We start from the raw sequence: 22760 nt of genomic DNA on the forward strand, positions 1-22760 counted from the left end.
TAGATCAACTCGGCTTATTCTCTCTGCTTTCGGCTTATTGCCTACTACTTACTGCTCTTAACTTTTTTTCTCTCTCTGTTAGTTTGTGGCTTTTAAGCCAATCTGCTTCTTGACTGTTTGTTTATGCTTACCGGCCTTCCAGTTCCCCTGCCTATGTCCGTTTGAATCCCTCTGTCCTGCATAATCACTCACTGTATAATGCCTCACAGGGAGGTGGCCACCTATTTCATAATGGATGAGTTTCAGTTCTCTTGGACATGTTTGAAACAACCGTTTTTCCATTAACTCCAAGAATTCCGGCGAAACACGACCTTCTGCCAACGCATCGTCCATGTCGAACTTCAAATCTTATGTGACCTCACTTCCTAACCTTGTCAAATCCGGTCATCCATCGGAACGCGTCTCCGCCGTTGATCTGGAGGTCCCAGATCCTACGGTCATCATTCATATCGGGCGGCTAAGTAGCATGATGTTTACTCGTCCGATGTGAGCGGTTCTCTCTCTCTACCCTAGGATGCATGGAAATTACTGTATGGCATCGGGCGAAACTCGGTTGAAACCGCTTATTGCTCGAAGCTCGTCCGATATCCTGCTGGTTTTGTGGAATCCCTCTCCGACAGAACCGAAACAATATTTTCTGCCTTTCATAATTTTTCGGGTTCGGGTGCACGCTGACAAGTCACTAATCACATATCGGAAACTACCTCCGCTGCTTAAATTTGTCCCTGCATTTGTTGGTTGGTGTCAGCGCGCGCTACCATGGTCTACCGCTCTGCGTGCTAGATCGACAACCCTCGTTGATCCACGCTGATCGCCATTGCAACTGTCTGATGATTCCTTTTGATAGCTTGATCTTTATAAAACTTTGAATCTTTGGCATGATTTTTAAGAGTTCATGAAAACTTAGAGAGTGCTCTAGGATCCATTTGGATCATTGACATAAAAACGCTAGTTGAAACTTCTTCTAGAAAACATTTTAGATCTTTTAAAAGGAATCATGTCTTTGATCCTAAACCTCCCAATACAATATAAAATGTTGAATCAGATTTGGTTAAAGAATAATTATCATCAGCTGAAGAAAAAACTAACGAGGAAGAGTTAGTTGAAGTATATGGAATGTGGGATTTCATTCTTCCTTTGTTAGAAAATGAAGAAGAATAAGAAGCTTTTCCTGTCCCTACCAAAAGCAAGAACACTTTTGATTTTACTCAGATAAGTCAAAAACATAAATCATCAACTCTTGATGTCAAAGAAAAATAAATAGGTAAGAAATCTTCTCCCAAGTCTACTTAGACATCCCCTCCTCAATCTAATTCTTCTACTTCAGCCAAAACTTTGTTAGTTTATGATCACATGGAATACAACATAGTTGAAGAAATGAACAAGACCATAGGTAATATCACGCTATATGAGCTTAGCATGCTGAAACATCAACAGAAGCTATTGCTCAAAGAATTAAAAGCAGTCCCCACTTCTCCTCGTCCTGCTGCTGTGATTTCTCAAGCTTCTCAAGAAATGTGTAAGCCTTCGAGTACTTCATCAGATAAAATGAAATCAACTGATGTTGCTTTAATTGGTGTTAGATCTAATTCCCATACTCCTCCTTTTATTTTGACTTCTGAAGTCTTTAATAATAATTTTCAGAATTATTTAGTTGATCCTAGAGCTTCATCCAATATTATGCCAAAAATAGTTTGTGCAAAATTGAATGTTTTACCCTAGAAATCTGTTGTCCACATTATATAGTTAGATCGAACGCAAGTCGAATTCATAGAAGAAATTAATGTGATTACCATCAGACTCTCATCAAATCAAAGAGTATGTCAATTAATTGACGTTATCGTCACTGATATTCATGAATTTTACGGCTTGATCCTCAGTAGAGAATGGTCTGAAATACTTCATGGCTATTTCGCAACAGACTAGTCTCATATGTGGCTTCCTTACAATGGTAAGACAAATCAAATAAGGTTCGATCGTGAGAAGCATTTAAAGTATATCGTGACTGAATTGGAAGGAGAAAATGAGCCTGTTGCATACAATAATAATATCATTGGAAATTATTCAGTTGAATCATTTTTGGGAAATTTTAATGCATACACTTCACCTTTTTTGGAAAATTTTGTTACCTCACAAATCGAAAATTATTCGCAAACAAATTCTTCTAAATGTATCAATTTTGTAGATAAACCTGTAGTTAATTCTTTATTTTGGAAATTATTTTTCGATGGATCTAAATCTAATGATGGAGCAGGGGCAGGTTGCATATTAGTTAGCCCTGAAGGAGAGAAAACTATGTTGGCATGCAGACTTGAATTTGAATGCACGAATAACATTGCTGAGTATGAGGCATTAGTTCAAGGATTGTATAAAGCCATAGGCCTTGATATCAAATACCTTCAAGTCTTTGGAGATTCGAAAATTGTAATCAAACAGGTAAGGAATACTATTCATTGTCTTTCTGGACATTTAAAACATTATCAATCATTAGTCCAGGACCTCACCTCACATTTCTTAGCATTTAACATTTCTCCAATTCCAAGACTTCAGAATGCAAGTGTTGATCTTTTGGCTAACATTGCATCCAAACTCATACCACCAGGAGATTATAGTCCTGACCGATTTTCTATAGAATTAATTTTTAGACCTTCTATTCCCGATAATATCACCAATTGGCGAGTTTTTAATGATGATCTAGATATCGTAAACTTTCTAACATCTGAAGGCTCATATGATGACCAAATAATAGATGAAGACCAACATGATAGCCATCTCAAACAAAGACAAGTTTAAATCCCATACCTAAATCTATAGTTAAGTTGGAAGATCAGTATGATCTTAAAGATAGATTCAAGAAACCAACTATTTCAAAGCTTCAAATTTTAGAATTGAGGTTTGAATTAGTAAATCTTGGAATTGATATTAAACCACAAAATATTAATCTAGGTCTTGGTATTGCACCCAATGAAAGATTAGCCTTCATTCATTTGTTGAGAAGATATAAAAATGTTTTTGCTTGGAATTATGATGATCTTAAAACATATGATACTTCTATTATACAACATACCATCCCTATGATATCCGATGAAAATCCTGTACAACAGAAGTTGAAAAAGATTCATCCAAATTTGGGAAATCAAATTAAATCTGAATTAAATAAACTTCTTAAAGCCAAAATATTTTTTCTTGTCAGATATTCAAGGTGGGTTTCTAACCTAGTTCCAGTCAGGAAAAATAATGGTGATATTCAAATTTGTATAGACTTTCGCAATCTCAACAAAGCTTGTCAGAAGGACAACTTTTCAGTGCCTCCTATGTCTTTTTTGGATGGATTTTCAGGTTACAATCAAATTCTTGTACATCTAGATGATCAACTAAAGACCACATTCATAACCAAATGGGGAACATACGCTTATCAAAAGATGCCATTTGGATTAATCAATGCTGGTGCAACATTTCAGAGAGCCATGGATATAGCTTTCAAAGGTTTGGTAAATAAAATTGTGGTCATTTATTTAGATGATATAACTGTATATTCAAAGAAGTGCAGTAATCATTTAAAGGACTTAAGACAAATCTTTGAACGTTGTAAAATGTATGGAATTTCTCTAAACCCAAAGAAATATTTCTTTGCTTTAAGTGAAGGTAAACTTCTTGGATTTATTGTATCTAAAGATGGAATTCACATAGATCTTGATAGGATAAGATAAATTTCTGAAATCTCTTTGCCTCACAACAAAAAATCCATGCAATCCTTCCTAGGTAAGATAAATTTTGTTAAAAGATTTGTCCCTGACTTTTCACGAATTGTTTTACCCTTGCAATCCATGATCAAGAAAAATTATGTTTTTAAATGGGGACATACTGAGCAAGAAAACATTTCAGACATTTTCTTCTTAAAAATCACACTAAAGTAATAGTTCCATTATCATCTGTGAGAAATTTACTAATGCAAAGAGAATTAGGAGGGAAAAGAGAAAATTGGGTTACAGCACTGCAAGAACATGACATTGAAATTAGACCAGCTAAAATTGTTAGAGGTCAAGGTTTTTGCAGAATGTGAGCTGGAGAATCCAACTTACCAGCACCAGAATATTCAGGTGATGATATACAAATATTTGAGGTAAGCCTCAACAATACTGAATCTAAATATGCTAATATCATCTTTTATTTGAAAAATGGATATGCCGCTATGCAGCTCAGTTAGAAAAGAAAAAGGGTTTTGAGATTAAAAGCAAAGTAATACGAAATCATAAATGATGTTTTGTTTAGGAAGAATTATGATTCTGTTTTATTAAGGTGCCTTGAAAAAGTTTTGGCAAAAAAGGTTCTGCAGGAACTCCAAGATGGACCAGCTGGTGGAAATTTTGGAGGAGACACAATAGCTCATAAAACCTTGCATGATGGCTATTATTGGCCACCCCTGTTCAAATATGCACACAAATATCTAAGGAAGTGAAAAACTTGTCAAACAACTACTGAAAGAAAAATGAAACCCGCATTTCCATTACAGCTGGTCAACATTGAACAACCATTTGAGCAATGGGGACTGGACATAATAGGTGAGATCGTTCCTCACTCTTCAAAGAAACATAGATATATCCTTACAACAATCGATTACTTCACTAAGTGGGTGGAATAAATTCCACTAAAGGTAGCCAATTCTGAAAACATTATTGAATTTATTGATCAATTTATTATTACCAGATTTGGCCTACCAACTTCCCTCATGTTTGACAATGCATCTTATTTCACAGGCAATACTATGATAGAATTTGCTCTCAAAAGAGGTTTTAAACTTAAGTATTTTGCTAACTATTATCCTCAGGGAAATGGTTTAGCTGAATCAACAAATAAAAATCTCATAAGGATCATCAAATGAACTATTGATCAGAGTCAAAGAAACTGGCATAAATCTTTAACATTTGCTCTATGGGCAGATTGGATAACACAGAAGGCCTCAATAGGCACTTCTCCTTTTAATCTGGTCTATGGGAAAGAAGTTGTCCTTCCTACAAATGTAGTTATTCCCTCTCTAGCCCTAGTTCAATTTATTGAAGAAACTCCTTCCTCTTCTTTGCAATTAAGGCAATCACAAATCCTCAAACTTGAAGAAGAAAGAGAGAAAGCCAAAATCATACATGCCCATCATCAACAGTTAGTTAAATATTCCTTTGATGCAAATTTTGTAAGTCCTAAATCTTTTCAACTTGGAGACCTTGTATTGAAGTGGGATAAGAACACGAGGAAAAAGGTAAGCATACCAAATTCCAAAGAATGTGGCTTGGACCATTTCAGATTGCAGAACAAATCGACCCATCCACATTTCTATTGCAAGATTTATTACGCAATAGAGATTCTCTACCTGTGAATGGGCAGATTTTGAAGAAATATTTTTCATAGAAGATAACCTCTTCTATCCCTTGTATACTATCACCTTTACTTTTCCTAGGAAAATAAAAGTTTAATAGTATTCACCCCTATCCCCTCTCGTTGCTAATCTTTTTATGCAAGATTTTGAATCCAAGGCTCTAAACTCAACCCGCCGCCTACCCAAGCTTTGGAAAAGGTATGTAGATGACACCAATGTCATCTAGTCTCATGACCAAGAAGAGTTAGATCTCTTCTTCGATCATCTCAACAATCAATCATCAGCCATTAAGTTCACTAAGGAGCAAGAAGTCAATGGTTGCCTCCCTTTCCTTAACATTATTATTTCTAAAAATAGTGATGGTTCCCTCTACCACCAGGTGTTTCGAAAGAAAACACATACGGAGTAGCATCTTCATGGTAGTTCCCACCATTTCCTGGCTCAGAAGATGGGTGTTCTCAATACCCTTGCTACTTGTGCCCTAAGGATCTCGTAAAAAATAGCTTTAAGAAAGAAAAATCCCATCTCCTTGATGTCTTTGTTGAGAATGGTTATAGTAGATACATGGGTCAGAAAGCTTTCCTCAAAGCTACCAAGAATTTTCTAACTAAAAGAGAACCGAAGGAGTGGATTCCAGGTGTCCATCTTCCGTTTGTTCAGGGGACCATTGATAAGATTGCAAGGATTCTTAAGATACATAATGTCCTCGTGACCTTTAGGCCCCTTAACACCTTTCGTAAGTCCCTTAGATCAGTGAAGGATCCTATCGACCCTAAGGGTATGAAAGGGGTATATATTATCCCTTATTCCCGTGGGACCCCCTATATTGGTGAGACTGGTCGCTCCATTAATCAAAGGATTAGTGAGCACGCAACTAACCTTAAACATCGGAGAACCAAGTCTTCTGCTTTAGTAGAGCATGTAGACAAAACCAAACATCATGTTTGTATTGAGGAGGCTAGTGTCATTGCTAGAGTTTCACAATTCCATCATCGGAAATTTAGGGAAGCCCTTGAGATTGAAAAGAGGCCGAGAAATCTCAATAGAGAGGATGGCTGGAAGATCAGTAGTTGCTGGGTCCCAACACTCTCTTCCTAGTCGCTTGCTTCCTCAACACCCCCCTCATTTTTTGGCTTATGCTAATAATTTTAACTGATAGAAAATATAATTACTTGTATAATAATAAGTTAATTTAACAATTAGATATACGATTAATTATATCTGAATATTTAAAATATTTTTATTCTTTCCAACCCTTGACTTATTCTAATATTATTATTTTTAAACTATTAATACCTTTTATAACTAACTATTATCTTAATAAAATTAATTTCTTTTATTATATATATATTTATAAATAAAATTTTATAAAGTAGTTTAAACCTTTAGGTATATTCATATAAACAATTAATTAAATCTGGATAATTTATTAAATAGTTTAAAAAATCCTCTAGGTTAATTTAACAATTAGATAAACAATTAACTTAATATGAATATTTAAAATATTATATTCTTATTCTAATATTTATATTTTTATGTATTTATTAAGTAGTTAATACCTTTTATAACTAACTATTAACTTAATAACCATTTAAAATTACTTTATATATATATATATATATAAAAGGTGAAGTCATATGTCCCTCTGACTTAGTATAACTAAATTCCAATTTAATTTATTAAATTAACTTATTTTCATGCCCCTGGTCCAACTAATTGATCCCCAGTCAAATTTAGTCGTTGGTCCATATAGCTGTTGCCCGGTCAGGAATTATAGCCGTTGGAGGTTCTGCTCGGACTATTTAACATGCAAAGCTTGATCTGATTCTTCAACTTGTCCTAACGATGAACCACATTGGTTGGTTCGAAACGTGTCGACAAATGAAATATCATGTGATTTACGCCGAAAAATCTCTCGTAAACTTGATATGGATCACATAAGCCTCAATTCGACAATAAAAAATCTCTTCAAAAAATTTGATTTTTCGCTTGTATAAGTAGAGATTGTTAAGGAAATAATTATAACATTTGAAAATAAGCTAGGTTCTATCTCTCTGAAATCTTCTTGTTTCCACCAAAATTATTTATTCTTTGTGAAACCACAACTTTATAAAGAGACTTTTGTTCTATTATCAGTCAAGAAAAGCATCTCTAACAGAGTAAAGACTCTCTGCAGATAAGCATTTGTAACTCTATAATTGCCATCCAGAAGCTCTTAAGGAGTGAATAATTCTCCCCATCCAGTAAACTTTTCTCTTTTTAGATTGTAATTGTAAAATATAATAAAACTTAAAATATAAGAGGTATCATCAAGAGCCGACTTACCATGTTCATAGGGAAATAATAGACTGACATTACCAATACTGCATATCAAAACAGGGTAATGGCTTGAGATTATTTTAATCAAAAGACAAGGGGTCTCATCACGAGCCAACTTGTTCAATTGAATTACAACCAGTGAATGGAATTGTCACTATTTGGCCACCAAACCAAGACAATGACTTTTAAGTAATAAAAAAGAAAAAATTCCTAGAAAAAATAAACTGTTTAAAAAAGAAAAAGAAGAGAATAAGTATATGATTTTGAATTTATCTCTAAAAATTGCACTCTTATCTGGATGGGATACTGAATCATTGATGGTTAAAAAGTAACCCTGTCAAGGCTATGGACGCCTGTTGACGGTAGAGGCTCTACCTATTACAAATGAGTACATCTAAAAGCTAATCTGCAAGAGCCCCCTACTTTATCTTTAAACTAAGTAAAGACTGTTATAGACAAAGGAATTTTGATTTGGAGAGGATATCAATTGAATTGTAATTAGGTGAGTTTGTTTTCGTATTCAGAGAAATGTTACTTATCTTAAATTTTATGCAATTAGTATTTCCTAAATTACTTCTATTTTGAAAGTTTTATAAGTTTCAAAATTATTAGAGATAACTTGTTCTTCCAGTGAATCGCCAATTGTTGTATTGTTCAACAATCCCCCCATTTATTTATTTAATAGTTAATATTCAATTAATAAATGGGGACCCTTTAAAAAAATTCAAAAAACTTAGCAAATGAGAGGTTCCCTTTTTGAACTATTAGAAATAAAATTTCTAATAAACTTAAGATATCAAGTCGAAATCCCTTTTTGACTAGGCATTCTTGCTTTATCGCAAATCGCTGGACCTTAGATAACAAAGGTTAATTGACAGTCGGAATCCATGAATTGCGATAAAAGGGACCATCATAGTAGACTTATGGTATCATTGAACTTTTCATTAAAACTAAGGCTTAAATCTTTTCTTATCGCAATCACATAGCGACATTCATAAAAGCGCAAGACAAACAAAACCTTAATGATATGCGATTTGTGTTATTGCGATATGATAAGTCAAACGCTCATCGCATCGTGGCTTTTACACAAATGCCAAACATGTGAACCATGAAAATGTTTCAAAATGTGACATGATCTGGACCCGATGGAAATTGTTATAACTTAGATCAGGTCTGATGTATAGTAAACAACTAATTTATGGAATAATTATTCATTTAAGCAAAATGCACTCAAAAGGGTAAAAGGTATGCTGCTCGCATCGCATATCACAAAATACTAAATGACTTCGAAGTGATACATAACCGATATTATGATATTGCGATAATTACTATTAATCGCAATCGCATCATTGACATAGCACCCTTTAATGCATCAACTTGAAGTATCACTTACAAATTTGCGATGCGATGGTTTAAATGAGTCATAAAAGAAATAATGAAAAGACCTTAGTGCGTAGTTAATGAGTTTTAATGGAATTTACGTTTAAAAAAGCTCGGTGAGATTTGATATCTTTCATCCGTATTTTCATGTAAAATCTTCTTCCTTGTCATATTTCAATATTAACTGTCATTGCATTTTCGCTATCATTTTCTCTCTGTGTGTTTATCCAATAATATCCATTGCTCAATTTCAGGGAACCTCCGAAGGAAACAACACTTGAAAAGATGGTGAAGAAAGGAAAAGCTACTATGTCTGAGAAATTGGACATGCCCCCACTCTTCTCTGATACCACCTGCAACAAAGACGGAGGGACCACATCATGGGAAGCCATGTATAACTTACTGGAGGGAGAAAAACCGAGACCACTGGAAACTAAGGCGATAGCTGATGTCGAAGAATCATCTGAGGCTTCCTACTTTGAGGCAACATGTTTGTTTCTACACAGAATAGATGCAAGGCCCAAGATATTACCATACACAGATATGGTGAAATGGATAATTGATAATGTGAATATTTCAGATAGAACTTTCAGAAATTCAAGACATGAATTTATGGGATATTTCACACTAGACTACTTGTGCCAGATGTACCATCTGCCAAGGCCACAAAAACTCTATGATAAAGGTTTTCTTGAACATTTTGCCAAAGAAAACAAGGAAACAATGGACGTTATGCAAAATTGGAGGTCGGGTTGCGACAAATTCAAACGGGGAAAATACGGTATGTACCCAATTTCATCCCTCTCGGCTCCACATAATTTCGCAGCTGCGATGATGTGTAGACTATTTGGGAAGGCTGATAGTACCAAATTTTCTATAGAGTGGATTCCATTGATTGATGCAATTGTTAATGCAATGATTATGAATTGGAGTCATATTTTGTCAGATAATTTAGCTATGGCTATTAGGGAATACAGGAAAAAGAGAATTATCTCCTCACGAACTATTCCCCCTTTTTACATGAGCACTTATGTAATGGACGCCATATGTTTTTGCTCATGATTTCCAAACATGGGTTGGAAGTGGACTATATAGAACCCTATCCCCATCCATGTGTATCATAAAATTTTGTGGGAATCCTAGTTCAGTTCCCATTTTTACAAAATTTTCCATGGTATTATGTTACCCATTTATAAAACCATTTTTGATAAAACAACCCCCAGGCTTTTCGAAGAGGAAAATATAGACATCTTTCCAGTCGCAAGATGGTTTGGTGAAGAAACATTTACTTATATCAAAGTTTTTGGGACCATTGCTGTTACAGGGAAAAGTGTCTATGCAGAACTGCTAATCCCACTAAGGTTGGTAGCTACCTTAGAAACAAACAAAGTAAAACTACTTTCGTTTTCCTTTATGAAAGATAGATGAGAGAAGAATAAAGGAGACCAACCTCTGTCTTACGCTTGGTTCCTCGCTCGATTCCTCTCTCTTATGATAGTCCTTTGCTGCTTGCTTTCTTGTATACCCAGCTTCACAGAGTACCTGCAAAATCAAAGCAGCATAACACTATACGAGAACATAGATCTATTATCATAAACAATCTAGGATCAGATGTAAATTGACCATACAATTGCATAAAACATAAATCACACAAGAGTATGGAGGAAAACTTGAATAGCTTTATTGATAATCAAGAAAGAGCCAAGAGAGTTACAACCAATTTCTGACCCAGCATCATCCTCTCAGCAAGTAAGCCCTTCTTCACCTCATGAAAAGCTTAGATCACCCAACACTATGATGTTGCCTCAAGAAACTAACAACAATTCCTTACAAGATGCAAAATTCCAGCCTCCAACCTCCTGATCTCTGGGATGAGAGATCTATATATAGATATTTGCAGAGGTGTGAGTCAACTCTAGGTTTTTGATTAGTGTCTTCTCTCTGATAGTTCTTGATTCCACTTGGAGATCTCATTGATCTCTTACTCATCCTTGGGCGATTCTGAGAGGCAAGTGTCACAGGAGAAGTTTCTGGAAGATTCCATGATCATCCACCTCGCAAACTGTCTCCGCCACTTGTCTTTTCTCGTCCATCGCACCCCATAGAAGGGATTTTTAAAATGCAACGCACTTCCCATGTGTACAAGGTGAGATGCATCGCACCCTGGCCCTGGAGCAAGTGAAATGATCCAGTTTTGACCAGTTCTAAGTAGTTTTTCATGGAGAACTTCTGGGAGATGATGTAATCAGTTGACCTTGTTCTTTTAGGGGTTGGAACAACAACTTTAGGGACTTATGAGCCCTTAGTTTATGGACATTTATGATTGGGGTTGCAGTGCCCAAAAATGTCTATAACAGTTGCCCCCTAAAGCATGAGGTCGTTAATCTTTTGATGTCGGGTGAAATGCTTTATCATGAGGATCCGAAGTTTTTTCAAGCTGGAAGGCGACCTGTAATAAGATACAATACAATACATTATCTTCATAATGTTTTCATGATCTACTGAGGCGGGCATTCCCATGATCAGCTTTATAAATTCATTTTCCATGTACATGAGACAGACAATCGTCTGAGTGTGGAGTGATGATTCTGGTAGAGCCATCATCCCTTAGATAGGATGATTATCTGTGCAGCAATGATGTACATTTGATGACTTTATTTTCCTGAATATATATCGCAGCCCAAATAGATGAAACTAGATCCGGGGTCTTCAATCTCGTTCGATCTTCACTCAAAGTACAAGTCGATCCATGTGAGAGATGTTCTGGAGTCGAACATGGAAAGACATCTCCTGATTATCAGCCAATGATGTAAGCCGTTAACAGGCGCGAGAGGAATCACTAATAATGATGATGACCCTCAAGGTACTATAGTACAATTCACGTGGTGTGAATAAAGGACTTGGCGTCGAACACCACGCAAAATCTTTTGGTCGAAGGCCATTGATGTAAACCTGTCGCTGGAAGTGAGAAACTTGACATTGAGGCATGCAAGCTTCAAAGTACTGAAAGGGTTGTTCCTAGATCGACTTCTTGGATAATGAGCTGATGTCGACAAGAAGCGATACATCATAGAAGGGCCTTAGTGAATTCCACATCAATGACACGGAATGGAGCAAATGATTTTAATGGAGGTGAAAACGATCTGATGATATAAGGTTCAGGGTAGCGGTCATGAAAGAATGGAGCGAAAATGTATTATAGTGGGTGAGACACAGGTGAATTCTTTGAGCGACTTCTCTTGAACATATCGGCGACACTGACATGATGGATTGGTAGCATTAACCCCAAATGTGGATGGTGTGATGGAACCATGGTGATGTGACCAGTGAATGGAACAACCCAACCCGACTTGGATGCGGAGTGAAAGTGTCATGTTCAAGAGCGACTTGCTACCAACAAAATTTTTTCAAGTTTTCTTCCCAATTTTTCCCCAGTCATTGCTGACCAGTACCTCTTTATTTTTGTCAAGCTTGAGGAGGATAACATATGCTTGTTCTATAATTTTCCCTTCGGGCAAACCCATCGCTATGTTTTAACGAGCCTAGCGATAGTGAAACTCGTTCTTCTCTGTTATGGACAATTTTGTCGCTATTAGGTTGTAACTAGTTTAACGACAATGATAACTCGATCCTTTTCAATTTTAGAGAGTTTGAAAAGGAAGGTAAAGGAGACTCCAATAAATCCTTTTTCATCATCTAATCCCTTAAGTCCGAAAAAGTATAAAACAATACAAAAAGGATGAATTTTTGGTACTTTTAACGAGCCGAACAAGACAAGCGCTCGAGAGATAGCACTTCCGGTCACTTTAATGAGCTGGAGAGGCCACTAGCTCGGCAATCTTTTCATATTTTATGAGTCAGTTGAAAAGAGCTTAAAGGAGACTCGTCTTTGAGGAACGAGTGATAAATTCGGGTAGTAGCTGATTCCATGTAAGGTTTGGAATTTTCCAATCACGGCAGTGTCACAAGGATGGCTAACAAGATCACTCTTCGCAACTGTTCCTCAAAAGGGGTAAACAATCAAGTGGAGGTGAATGATCGGCCAATACAGAGTGGAGGTGATGATGAGAACACGACCAAGGCTTTAAAGGCTGAAGTACTACATTCACGACGGTTATTTACCGGAAATTAGTTCATTTTTTAATGAGCTTAAATGCGGGGGGAAACACTTGCTCATTGCTTATGTTTATTTTTTAACGAGCTTGAATTCCGCAATAAAACTGCTCGATGCAGGTTTATTTTTTAACGAGCTTGAACCCTGTGGTAACATTGCTCGTGGCTAGGTTTATTTTTTAATGAGCTTGAACTTTGCGGAAACATTGGTTGTGATAAGTTTGCATGCCCCCAGCATAATAACGCAAATCGAGGTGCATGCCCCCCAAGCTTCATTGCATTCAACACGGTGGTTGGAATGAAGGTTTACCTTCAAGATCTTTGAAATACTCGACTTGGATTTTACGAGATTGTAGTCAAAGACTTGATTTGGAAAGGGAGTTGTTTCATTTTTTAATGAGGTTGACACTGGAAAAGAACTATCCTCAGAATCCACCATATTTACAGTATTTGATAGAAAATAAAAAAATGAAGGATGATTTAGGTTGTCGGAATAATCTTCGTGGTAATTTAGAAGACGGGAACGATGGTGGTGATTTTCCCATGGTGCCTCTCTTATCATCATTGACTGAATGATTCCTTTGTCTGTAGAACGTGCATGCGACCAAGGATCTGAAGAGGTACCATATTCCTTAGACCTATCTATCCAAACACTTGATGAATGTTGATTTGGGTCTGCCCCCCAGGCCAAGAAAATTGATTGTTACAATATTTCTAAAATGGCGATGATCCATGCTGTCAAAATGTTCAGGAATCTTCCGAATCCATTAGATATAGAAGATTTCATATTGCAGGTTTCCACTGTGGCCACTTCTGCCAGATTACTCGAAGGTGGTAAGGCAAAAGTACCCATTAAGGCAGGGTCTTTTAGGAGGCCTACTCCGATATTTTGAAGTAGATGATTGCTTCCAAGGATCATTGGAATGCTTCCCGTAACTTGTGAACTGTTGGGGAGAAATGTTTGTTGGTCGACGATTGTAATTCCTCTTTGAAAGGGAAATGCAATCTTTCTGAAGTATGTCGGCACAACTGCAGCCATAGCATAAATCCAGGGCCTTCCCAGTAGGATGTTGTAATCGAGGTTTCCATCGATAACCTCAACATCAATTTCTACTGTTTTTCCCTCCAGTTCAACTTGCAAGTTACTTAAAATCCTGTATGGAGTGTATGATCATCCATCAAATGCTTTTAACGTCGTTGACGACCTCGACAAGGGTGGTGAGCCTAAATTTTTCCAGCAACTCATCGACATAATACATGTAGATGCCCCCTCATCAATAATTGTTCGATGAACAGTTTTGTTGAGGGCTTTCACTTAAATAAGGAAAGCTAGTTGAGCTGGTGACTGAGGGTCATATCCTTTGTGATTAAAGGATACAAGATTGGAATCTGTTGGCCCAATCCCACCTATTACTGATAATAGAGTCTGCTTTTGGGAGGGGCAATTTTGCGGTACCTCAAGTGTCGACATAGCGAATGGCGATTGGGCCAGATCTTCTACTATATTATAATTCTGCGCTACTTTTGCACGAGGATTAAATGTCGACTTGTGTACTACTCCCTTTGGCGGCTTTATAATTAGCTCAGGAATGATGGATGGCAACACTTCGGTCGAATTTGTTGTCGAACTACTAGGTTGATCTTTATCCTTGTTGTTCGACAGCTGTGGATTCCCGTAATCTTTATTCCTTGTCGTTATCAAAGCATCATTTTGCTGTTTCGAAACCGACTGTAGTGCCCACTCTAGTTTCCTGACCCTGATACGACATTATCTTAGACACTCTATTTTTCGAGGACCTCAGATTGAGGATCTGGACCCATGACACTATTATTAGCGATTGAGATATTCATGGTTGTGATGTTTATGAATGCTTTCCATTGATATTATGGTAGCATGAATGGTTATGTATCTTATCTATCAGTATTCTGATGATTGCAATATTAATAGTTAATTTGGTCTCTATTTGAAATTATGATGAGGGTAGTAAAGAATATGTATGCCTCTACTAAAAGCATAATGAGGATAAATTTTATGGATAGGTATATTTCTACGATGTTACGATGCTGATAGCTTAATGAATATGTATGTCTCCATTGATGATTATTGATGATAGCCATGAGGGATGTGTCCCCTATGTTACCTACTTCCTTTAGTTCAGACTTACAATGGACAATGATGTGAATGACCAGGAATTGTTAATGATGCTATTATGATAATTGACTAACATTGAGAAACCGAGTTACTGATGATTATTGAGTATGGCAGGGGACCATCAGAGGCACTCGCATATGATGAGTTGATGACACCTGGTTTGACGAAAATTCATATTATTTTATCTTTGAAAGTCTAAGTCGATCTTAGAATCTGCCATATATGTTTAACTATATTTTGATGATATATTAATGGTTGCAGGCACAGATTAGTTGCTTGACCGAATGACTCACATATGGGTGATGGGGTTGTACAAGTGGATGGAACTACATGGGACAGGTGGGACAGAGTCCCTGATCCCACCCACTAGCACTCCCGCCGTGACTTGGGCTGGAAGGGTTGAAGCACCTTCGCCTTGAAGATCACGATGCCATGAGGGCAGGTCCCAAAGTTGGGCCGCTCATGAGGACTTTACCGGGGGGCGCGCATCAAGGCGGATTCCTTGATCCCCGACACCATTAGTCTCACTATAGCAGGCCACATAAGAGATGATAGTGGTCTATGACGTTGCACTATATTTTCCCCTCGCAATCACTGGATGCTTGAAGGGAAAGTGGTGTGGCACCCTTGGAACTTCAGGGGAATTTCTTGAAGGGCACGACCAACTTGGCACCCTTGGCATCACAAATAAACTATTAGGTGTGGCACCCTTGGAACTTCTAGGGAAGTTCTTGAAGGGCACAACCAAACTGGCACCCTTGACATCACAAATAAACTATTAGGTGTGGAACCCTTGGAACTTCTAGGGAAGTTCTTGAAGGGCACAACCAAACTGGCGCTCTTGACATCACAAATAAGCTATTCGGTGTGACACCCTTGGAACTTCTAGGGAAGTTCTTGAAGGGCACAACCAAACTTGGCATCCTTGGAATCATTAAAAATAAATAATAATAAATAAATATAAGGAAGGAATGAAAACTAGGTAAATTTACATCAAGGGTAAATGATGATTAGAAACCAATGTAATTAAATCAAAAATAAAACTTGGAATAAGGAGGATCATATGAAGAATTAAAATAGAGTACCTTAAAAACTCTACCCTTCCCATTTTGGAAAATACTAGGAAGATTATGTGGTTTAATTAGGAAAAAGGGGAAAGACAAACATAATGGTAAGGATAAAGAGTAATCCTAAACTAATTTAAACCTAATTAAGAAAAGGGGAAGGTGAATTAAAATGAGAATAATAAATTAAATTTAGAGAAATGTAGAGAAGCTCCATGTGTCAACAACCAACATGAGAATATCCATCTAGGAGATAACCTGAGTTAAATTAGGGAGTAGATTGGGGATAAAATCTTGACTCATTAATTGACTTCAAGTAATGAACACAAATTAAGGAATAAAAGGAGGGAATAAAGAGACAACTAGGAGAAGAAATAGGAATCTTGTTGAGGTGAGGAAAATATTAGTTTTAAATAAAAATTTAAGTAAATAATTTTGGGAGACCCTTGATGTGAGAATGACACATGGGTGGGTGAATAATCAAGCTATTGAGTTATAAAAAATATATATATATAATTTGGCAAGTGTCACCTATGAAGACTCCTATAAAAGAAGGGGCAAGCCATGGAAGAAAGGACTTTTGGGAACCCTATTGTTGGATGGATGAGATGTTGTGAGAGCAGTGATTACGAAGCTATAGTGAGTTTGGTGAAGTAGAGGATTTAGAGAGGGGACTCTTGAGCCAAGGTGTGCTCTCCTCTACTAGCTAGTGCTTGTCTCCATTGTACAACCCCATTACAGCTCGGGTGTCCGCGGGGAAGAAGAGTACCCAAGGAGTAGGCTGGGAGGTTAACCGGTGGGTCTTCACATTCGGATCAAGTGCGTCATCATTCACTCGCGGAGGTGACCAGCGACAAGGGAATACCAACAACAGTAGAGCAAGTGGAGTCTCGCCTTCTAGTGAACGGTACATATGTATTTCATTACTATTGATCTTAGTTAAACAGATGAAAATGTTATGATATGTTTCCTGAAATGAGTGGCAAGAATGGGTGTGTTAAATAAATTTGAATTTCAATGCGTTTCTTCTCTGGTTGTATTTGCTAAAAAAAAAAAGAATGTATACAGTCTGGATTTGGTCCTTACATTTGGTATCAGAGCCCAGGTTGAACCCTTGAAGCCCATGGGCCCATGCATGCTTGACTAGTTTTGTTTGCTATATATGGGTATTTCTCTAAAATCAAGAGATTGATTTACCCTCCCAACTTGTGTTTGGAAATCTGATTTTCAGTGTTTTAGTTGTAGATTTATTATAATGATGTGATGAACAATCATTTTAGTTCTAGTCGTTGTGAGGAAAAGTGGATAACCTCGGCTCAAGTCCCATTTTATGAAAGGTTTATCGAGAAATCAATGGTATGTTTAAGCTCGGCACCAAGAGCCGGGATGGCATCTGAAAACGGAAAAAAATTTGCAGGGACGTGACTCGAACTCGTGAACTTTTCGGGCAAATGAGGGGAAATTAAGGAGAACAACGACTGCTTCAATGTGTTGTATGTTGCGTCTCAGAGGAGACTCGTGGTCTTTTTCGGCTCTAAATTGCAAAGATTTGTCATTCCACTAGTCTATTTGAAGAATTTATTTCATATTACGACATTACATAAATTTGTTTATTTTGTACTCGAAAACAAATGAGAATTTTTGAGCGGGTAAATAGAAACTATGTGCCTTATGTTGCGTTTCACAGGAGATTCATGTTCTTTTCGGCTTTAAATTGCAAATATTTGTTGCTCTAGCGATTTATATGAAGAATTTCATTCATAATAGGACTTCACTGATTTCTGTTCATCTGAACTATATTCCTGCGTTGCTTTTCGCTATAATTTAAAGATGTTGGCTACTTTCCGGACTAGATAAAGAAATCTAGACCAATTTGCGATGTCCTTCCCTTGCAAATAAACAATTATTCTACTATGTCCTCTTCCTAAACGAATATTGTTCCTCTTCCCCTTTGCGTACAAGGCATACTATCAAGAGTGGTTTTTGTGGTATTAACAAAGAATTTGTTATATTTTTGTGCCTTTTCCCGCAAGTGTGGTTCTGGTTTCATTTGTCCCTCTAAAGAAAATAATTCTAGCATCTTTAAAAGATTGTTCAATTTTGGCTTGATGAGTGCCATTTAGTGCAAATAATAGGTTCGATTAGTTGATCGGTTAATTTCTGTATCTAATTGCCTTTGCGTCTGTCATTTGATCTAGGCGATTTTTAAGGAATGGTTGTTGATTCTTTTGTTGGATCAGCTCTAGTTGATTGTGTTTTTGTGCAAATATTAATTGATTTTAACGTTGGTCTTCTTCTAGTTCTAGTGATGATTATGATGGCACCTTTAATGCAAACATGATCAATTTGACTCAGTTTTCCCTTCTGTAATGCCTTTTTTGTTTCTTATTTTTAGCTTGTACACAAGTAGAAGTGAATAAGGTTGTGTACTCTTCTAGGGTTTCTCAAAAGGCATGGGCAAAGACTACTCTCTGGAAACAGGCACAGTTTCTGCACCGTGCAACTGCATTATTGAAGGAACACAAGAATCCCATAGCATAATGTCATGTCAAAGAAATTGCCAAACCTGCAAAGGATGTTGTAACAGAGGCTGTAAGGTCTGAAGATCTCATTTTGGTAGTCCACTTGGTATCTTGCTTTCGGCTGTTAGATCCTTGATCCACCAAGGAGGATAATTGCTGGATTGCATTACCTGTTTTGGTCTTTCTAATTAATTAATTTGTAGTGGTGCATCAACAGGATGATGATGTCCGAGTAATGATGTAGGTGGTGGTGCGTGTATTTAGTATTTTGGAGAGATGGTGTACATTGTTAAGAGGCTGTGCTGAGGAAGTTGAATGTCATTTTTCCTTCTCTCACCTGAGAAGACTCTCTCTTTCTGCCTGCAGTGACTCCATCCTGCTCTGATATCGTTCTACCTCAACTTTGAAATGTTGAAGGTGTTCATTCAACAAAATATAGGGTCTTCATGATAAAACATGTTTCTCATCCTTTACAATTTCCTGCATAAGTTCTAGCTGCTTTAAAATTTTCAGCTTTTCTTCATGTGCTTCTTGTAGCTCTGACAGCCTGCTTGCTGCTAACATCTGTCCCCCGTATCATTTTTATTTCCTAGATGTAGCACTGGTATAGATGCTCCAGGTATTGCATCTCTCTGTGTTCTCAAGCTTATCAGCTTGCACCTTCTTTCTTCAAGCTCTGCTGGTTAGCAGCGTAGTGCGTAAGCTGTTGTTGACATGGCTTGTTTAAGATTGCAGAGCTGCTAACCAGCCACTAGCTGTTGACAGTTTTTAGCTCTTTCCCATCAATCGTGTGCAGTTTTTCCCCTGAGGAAGGGATAGACTGTTAATAATCCGGGAAGTTCTCTTAATTAGAAAAACGCAGATCTAACATAAAACCTTCATAACGGTGTTGAACGCTGTTAATCAATAGATATTATATATATCGCTACCGCAGGTCTGGTTCTGCCAGCTAAATACGTTCACACCTGGAGATTCAGTATGCGCCCAAGTTTATGTTTTAACTATTGCAATGCAATATCACACCAACTCAGTATACGCTCCCTTCAATCTGCGCTGATATGGTGTCAATCATCGATTCACCCAAATCGCTATTTTCAAAATATAACACTATGGAATGTCACCAGATCTGGTTGTCCAATATCGAATCAACCATTGAACTCGATATGCCACAATAATTGGCGTTTTCTATGCTTCAAAGCGAAACTACCGGAGTTGCTAATCGCAAAATTAGTGAGTATCCAATCTCATCTGTTACCACAGATCTGTTGAGTTCTCAATTGCAGTTGGAATTGCCTTATTAACATCACCACTGACAATTGACAATATCCAGAACTTTGATGCGAGACTTCAGGAATCGGCGATTTCCATAATTACAGAAAATAGGTTTATGTTCTAAGTTTTTACATACAAATTGTTAAAGGAATTACAGAAAATAGGTTTCTGGTAACTGGCACTTCTTTACCTTGTGAGTTGACTGTACAAGACTTTTCATTCCTTAGAATCCCTCAATCTGCTTATTTATCCAAAAAATACAAGGTAGAGTAGCTGTAATTACCTTGCGAATGAAAGGGTTTCTGTATACTGATCCTTGTACTAACTTATGGTGAAGGAGAAATTTTGTCATGCTAGTTGACTAATCATTTTTCTTGACGTCATCAAGTGTGTGTACTGCTATTATGGTTTTTTATTTTTTAAGCATATAATAAAATTCTATCACTTGAGGCCTACCATTTTTATGTTACATTACTGATGGAACCACGGACCAACATGGAGCTTTGCAACAATAATGTTTTTCACTCTATTTTGCTTTTTGTATGTTACATTACTGACTGATGGAACCATGGCTCAACATGGAGCTTTGCAACAATAATGTTTTTCACTCTATTTTGCTTCTTATGCGAGGCCTCCCTCAGATATCTTTCATTATTTGATGCAAGCAAATAACATAGCAGAGAATTAGTTTTAAAATATGGTTGAAGCTGTTGGCATACATGTAATTGTGCATCCCTTAGCTGATCATCAACCTTATATTTGACATGATTTCTTAGATTAACTTTTGAGACAGGTGATCTGAAAAGAAAGAATGACTAAGAATTAATTGAAAGATTGCGGGGAATTGTTTGAACAGGAATGTGCATATTGCACTAATTACTGCGACTACATAGGAAGTGTTAAATTATAAATGCATATATTTTTTAGGTTGAAAATGCAGTGTCTGTTTCATAAAAATTCAGTAAACATGTGCATCAAGGTTGACATATTTGGGATGGTGCAGTCCCCGACTTACATAAGCTAGGAGTGCCAACATATTCACTTCGGCTCCAAGTGGAAAAGAATAAATATCCCTTCTGAACATGTGAATCCTGGTTGAAAGCTCAAGAGTCAAATCTGACTAGACTGCAGATACTTCACTTAAACTGAACGATGATTGTACCTTGTGAAATGTTGTGTGATAGCAGCATCACTCCACACAATATCCATCAGTAAAACAACGATGATGTAACCAATTTTTGATTGTGAGACTATTTTTGATGGTCAACCACCTCGATATACCTGAGGATCCCCTTTTGCCTAAGAATAATTGACACTCCATTTCATATTTCAGAAAAAGTGTCCCTTAAGACCATGGTCATCTTGGTCATGAGCCAAGGACTTTTAAGGGCCCCAAGAGTGGTTCAGGGAATGTGTAATGTCCTAGGGCAATTTTTCCCTTAGGGATTCGCTTTCTTCAACAAACCATCACATTCGTAATCAGTGTGTATGCATGTATACAAAGAATTTCATCAACCAGATAATGTTTGGCTAGGGTTTTCAGAGTCCATAACAGAGCGAAAGAAGCCGAAGAAGCTCTTTCTTTTACATGTCGAGCCCTTACGAGCGAGTCAAGGGAGGCAAGCTCGTCTTTAAGGGCGGACTTGGCCCAGACAAGACCATCGCCAAGAAGAAACAGAGCAAAAAGAACAAGACAAAAATGTCGGCCGAAGAAGCCCAGAACGAAAACCCAGAAGTAGAAAAACAAGAGAACAGTAACAATAATAGCATTAATACAGCTAAAGGTGGTAGCGTGGGTTATGCCATCGATGCAGCATCGCGCAAGAATTACGAAGAGCTTTTCCCTGTGGAGACCAGAAAATTTGGGTATGCTGCTGCCAATCCCAAGTCTGCAGAAGAAAACTTGGATGAGAGGATTAAGAAGAAGGCCGATCGCTATTGTAAATGATGTAATTTTACTGCCTTTGTTTATATTTAACTTGGATTCCGATGAAAATTTAGGGTTTTAAATGAGTTTATGTCATATTATGCCCCTTTCTTTTCGTTAGGGCAATTTGTAGACTTTAAAAATCCAACCTAGTCTCTTATTTACTCAGGTGTATTTAACATATATTCCTTCTCATGTCCTTCAGCGTTCTCTATAAGAGTTTGTTTTTGTATTATGTTGTGGTTGTTTACCTTCCTAATCTTCACTTCACAACTTGCCTTTAGGAATTAAATTAATACTGATATAAAACCGACTTTCCAATCATTTTAGCTATTACTAAAACTCAAGTCAACTTTATTTAATTATATATATATATATATATATATATATATATATATATATAATTTTATTTTATTTAATCATTTATTTTATATTATTCAATCATGAACTAATACAATATAAAAGTATATAAACTTTTCAGCAAAGTGTCAGTTATCTCTTTGGGGAAAAATTATCCCTCGGGAAAAGGTTATCTTTGGAATCATGAATAGTCAGTTCTCTCTTTGGGGAAAAGTTATCTCTTTGGGATAATTTATTCAACAAAAAGCCAATTTTTTCTTTGGGGAATTTTTTATTTATT

The 22760-nt window shown here is 36.9% G+C and overlaps 1 protein-coding gene across 1 annotated transcript; it reads left to right on the forward strand.

The window, feature by feature from the left end:
- The first annotated feature begins 21732 nt into the window (after positions 1-21732).
- Positions 21733-22303, forward strand: LOC149146405 (uncharacterized). Its single transcript, XM_089448285.1, has one exon. It carries the CDS (start codon positions 21782-21784, stop codon positions 22139-22141), a length of 360 nt encoding a protein of 119 aa, XP_089304411.1. The 5' UTR covers positions 21733-21781; the 3' UTR covers positions 22142-22303.
- Positions 22304-22760: the final 457 nt, after the last annotated feature.

This window comes from Pinus tabuliformis, chromosome X (genome assembly GCF_031772625.1).
Source record: "Pinus tabuliformis cultivar Carrire ecotype Pingquan chromosome X, CPIR1, whole genome shotgun sequence".
Taxonomy (NCBI): Eukaryota; Viridiplantae; Streptophyta; class Pinopsida; order Pinales; family Pinaceae; genus Pinus; species Pinus tabuliformis.

Bases quoted from the DNA above. Each gene is read 5' to 3' on its own strand.
- LOC149146405 (XM_089448285.1), top strand. From the start codon at position 21,782: ATGTCGAGCCCTTACGAGCGAGTCAAGGGAGGCAAGCTCGTCTTTAAG.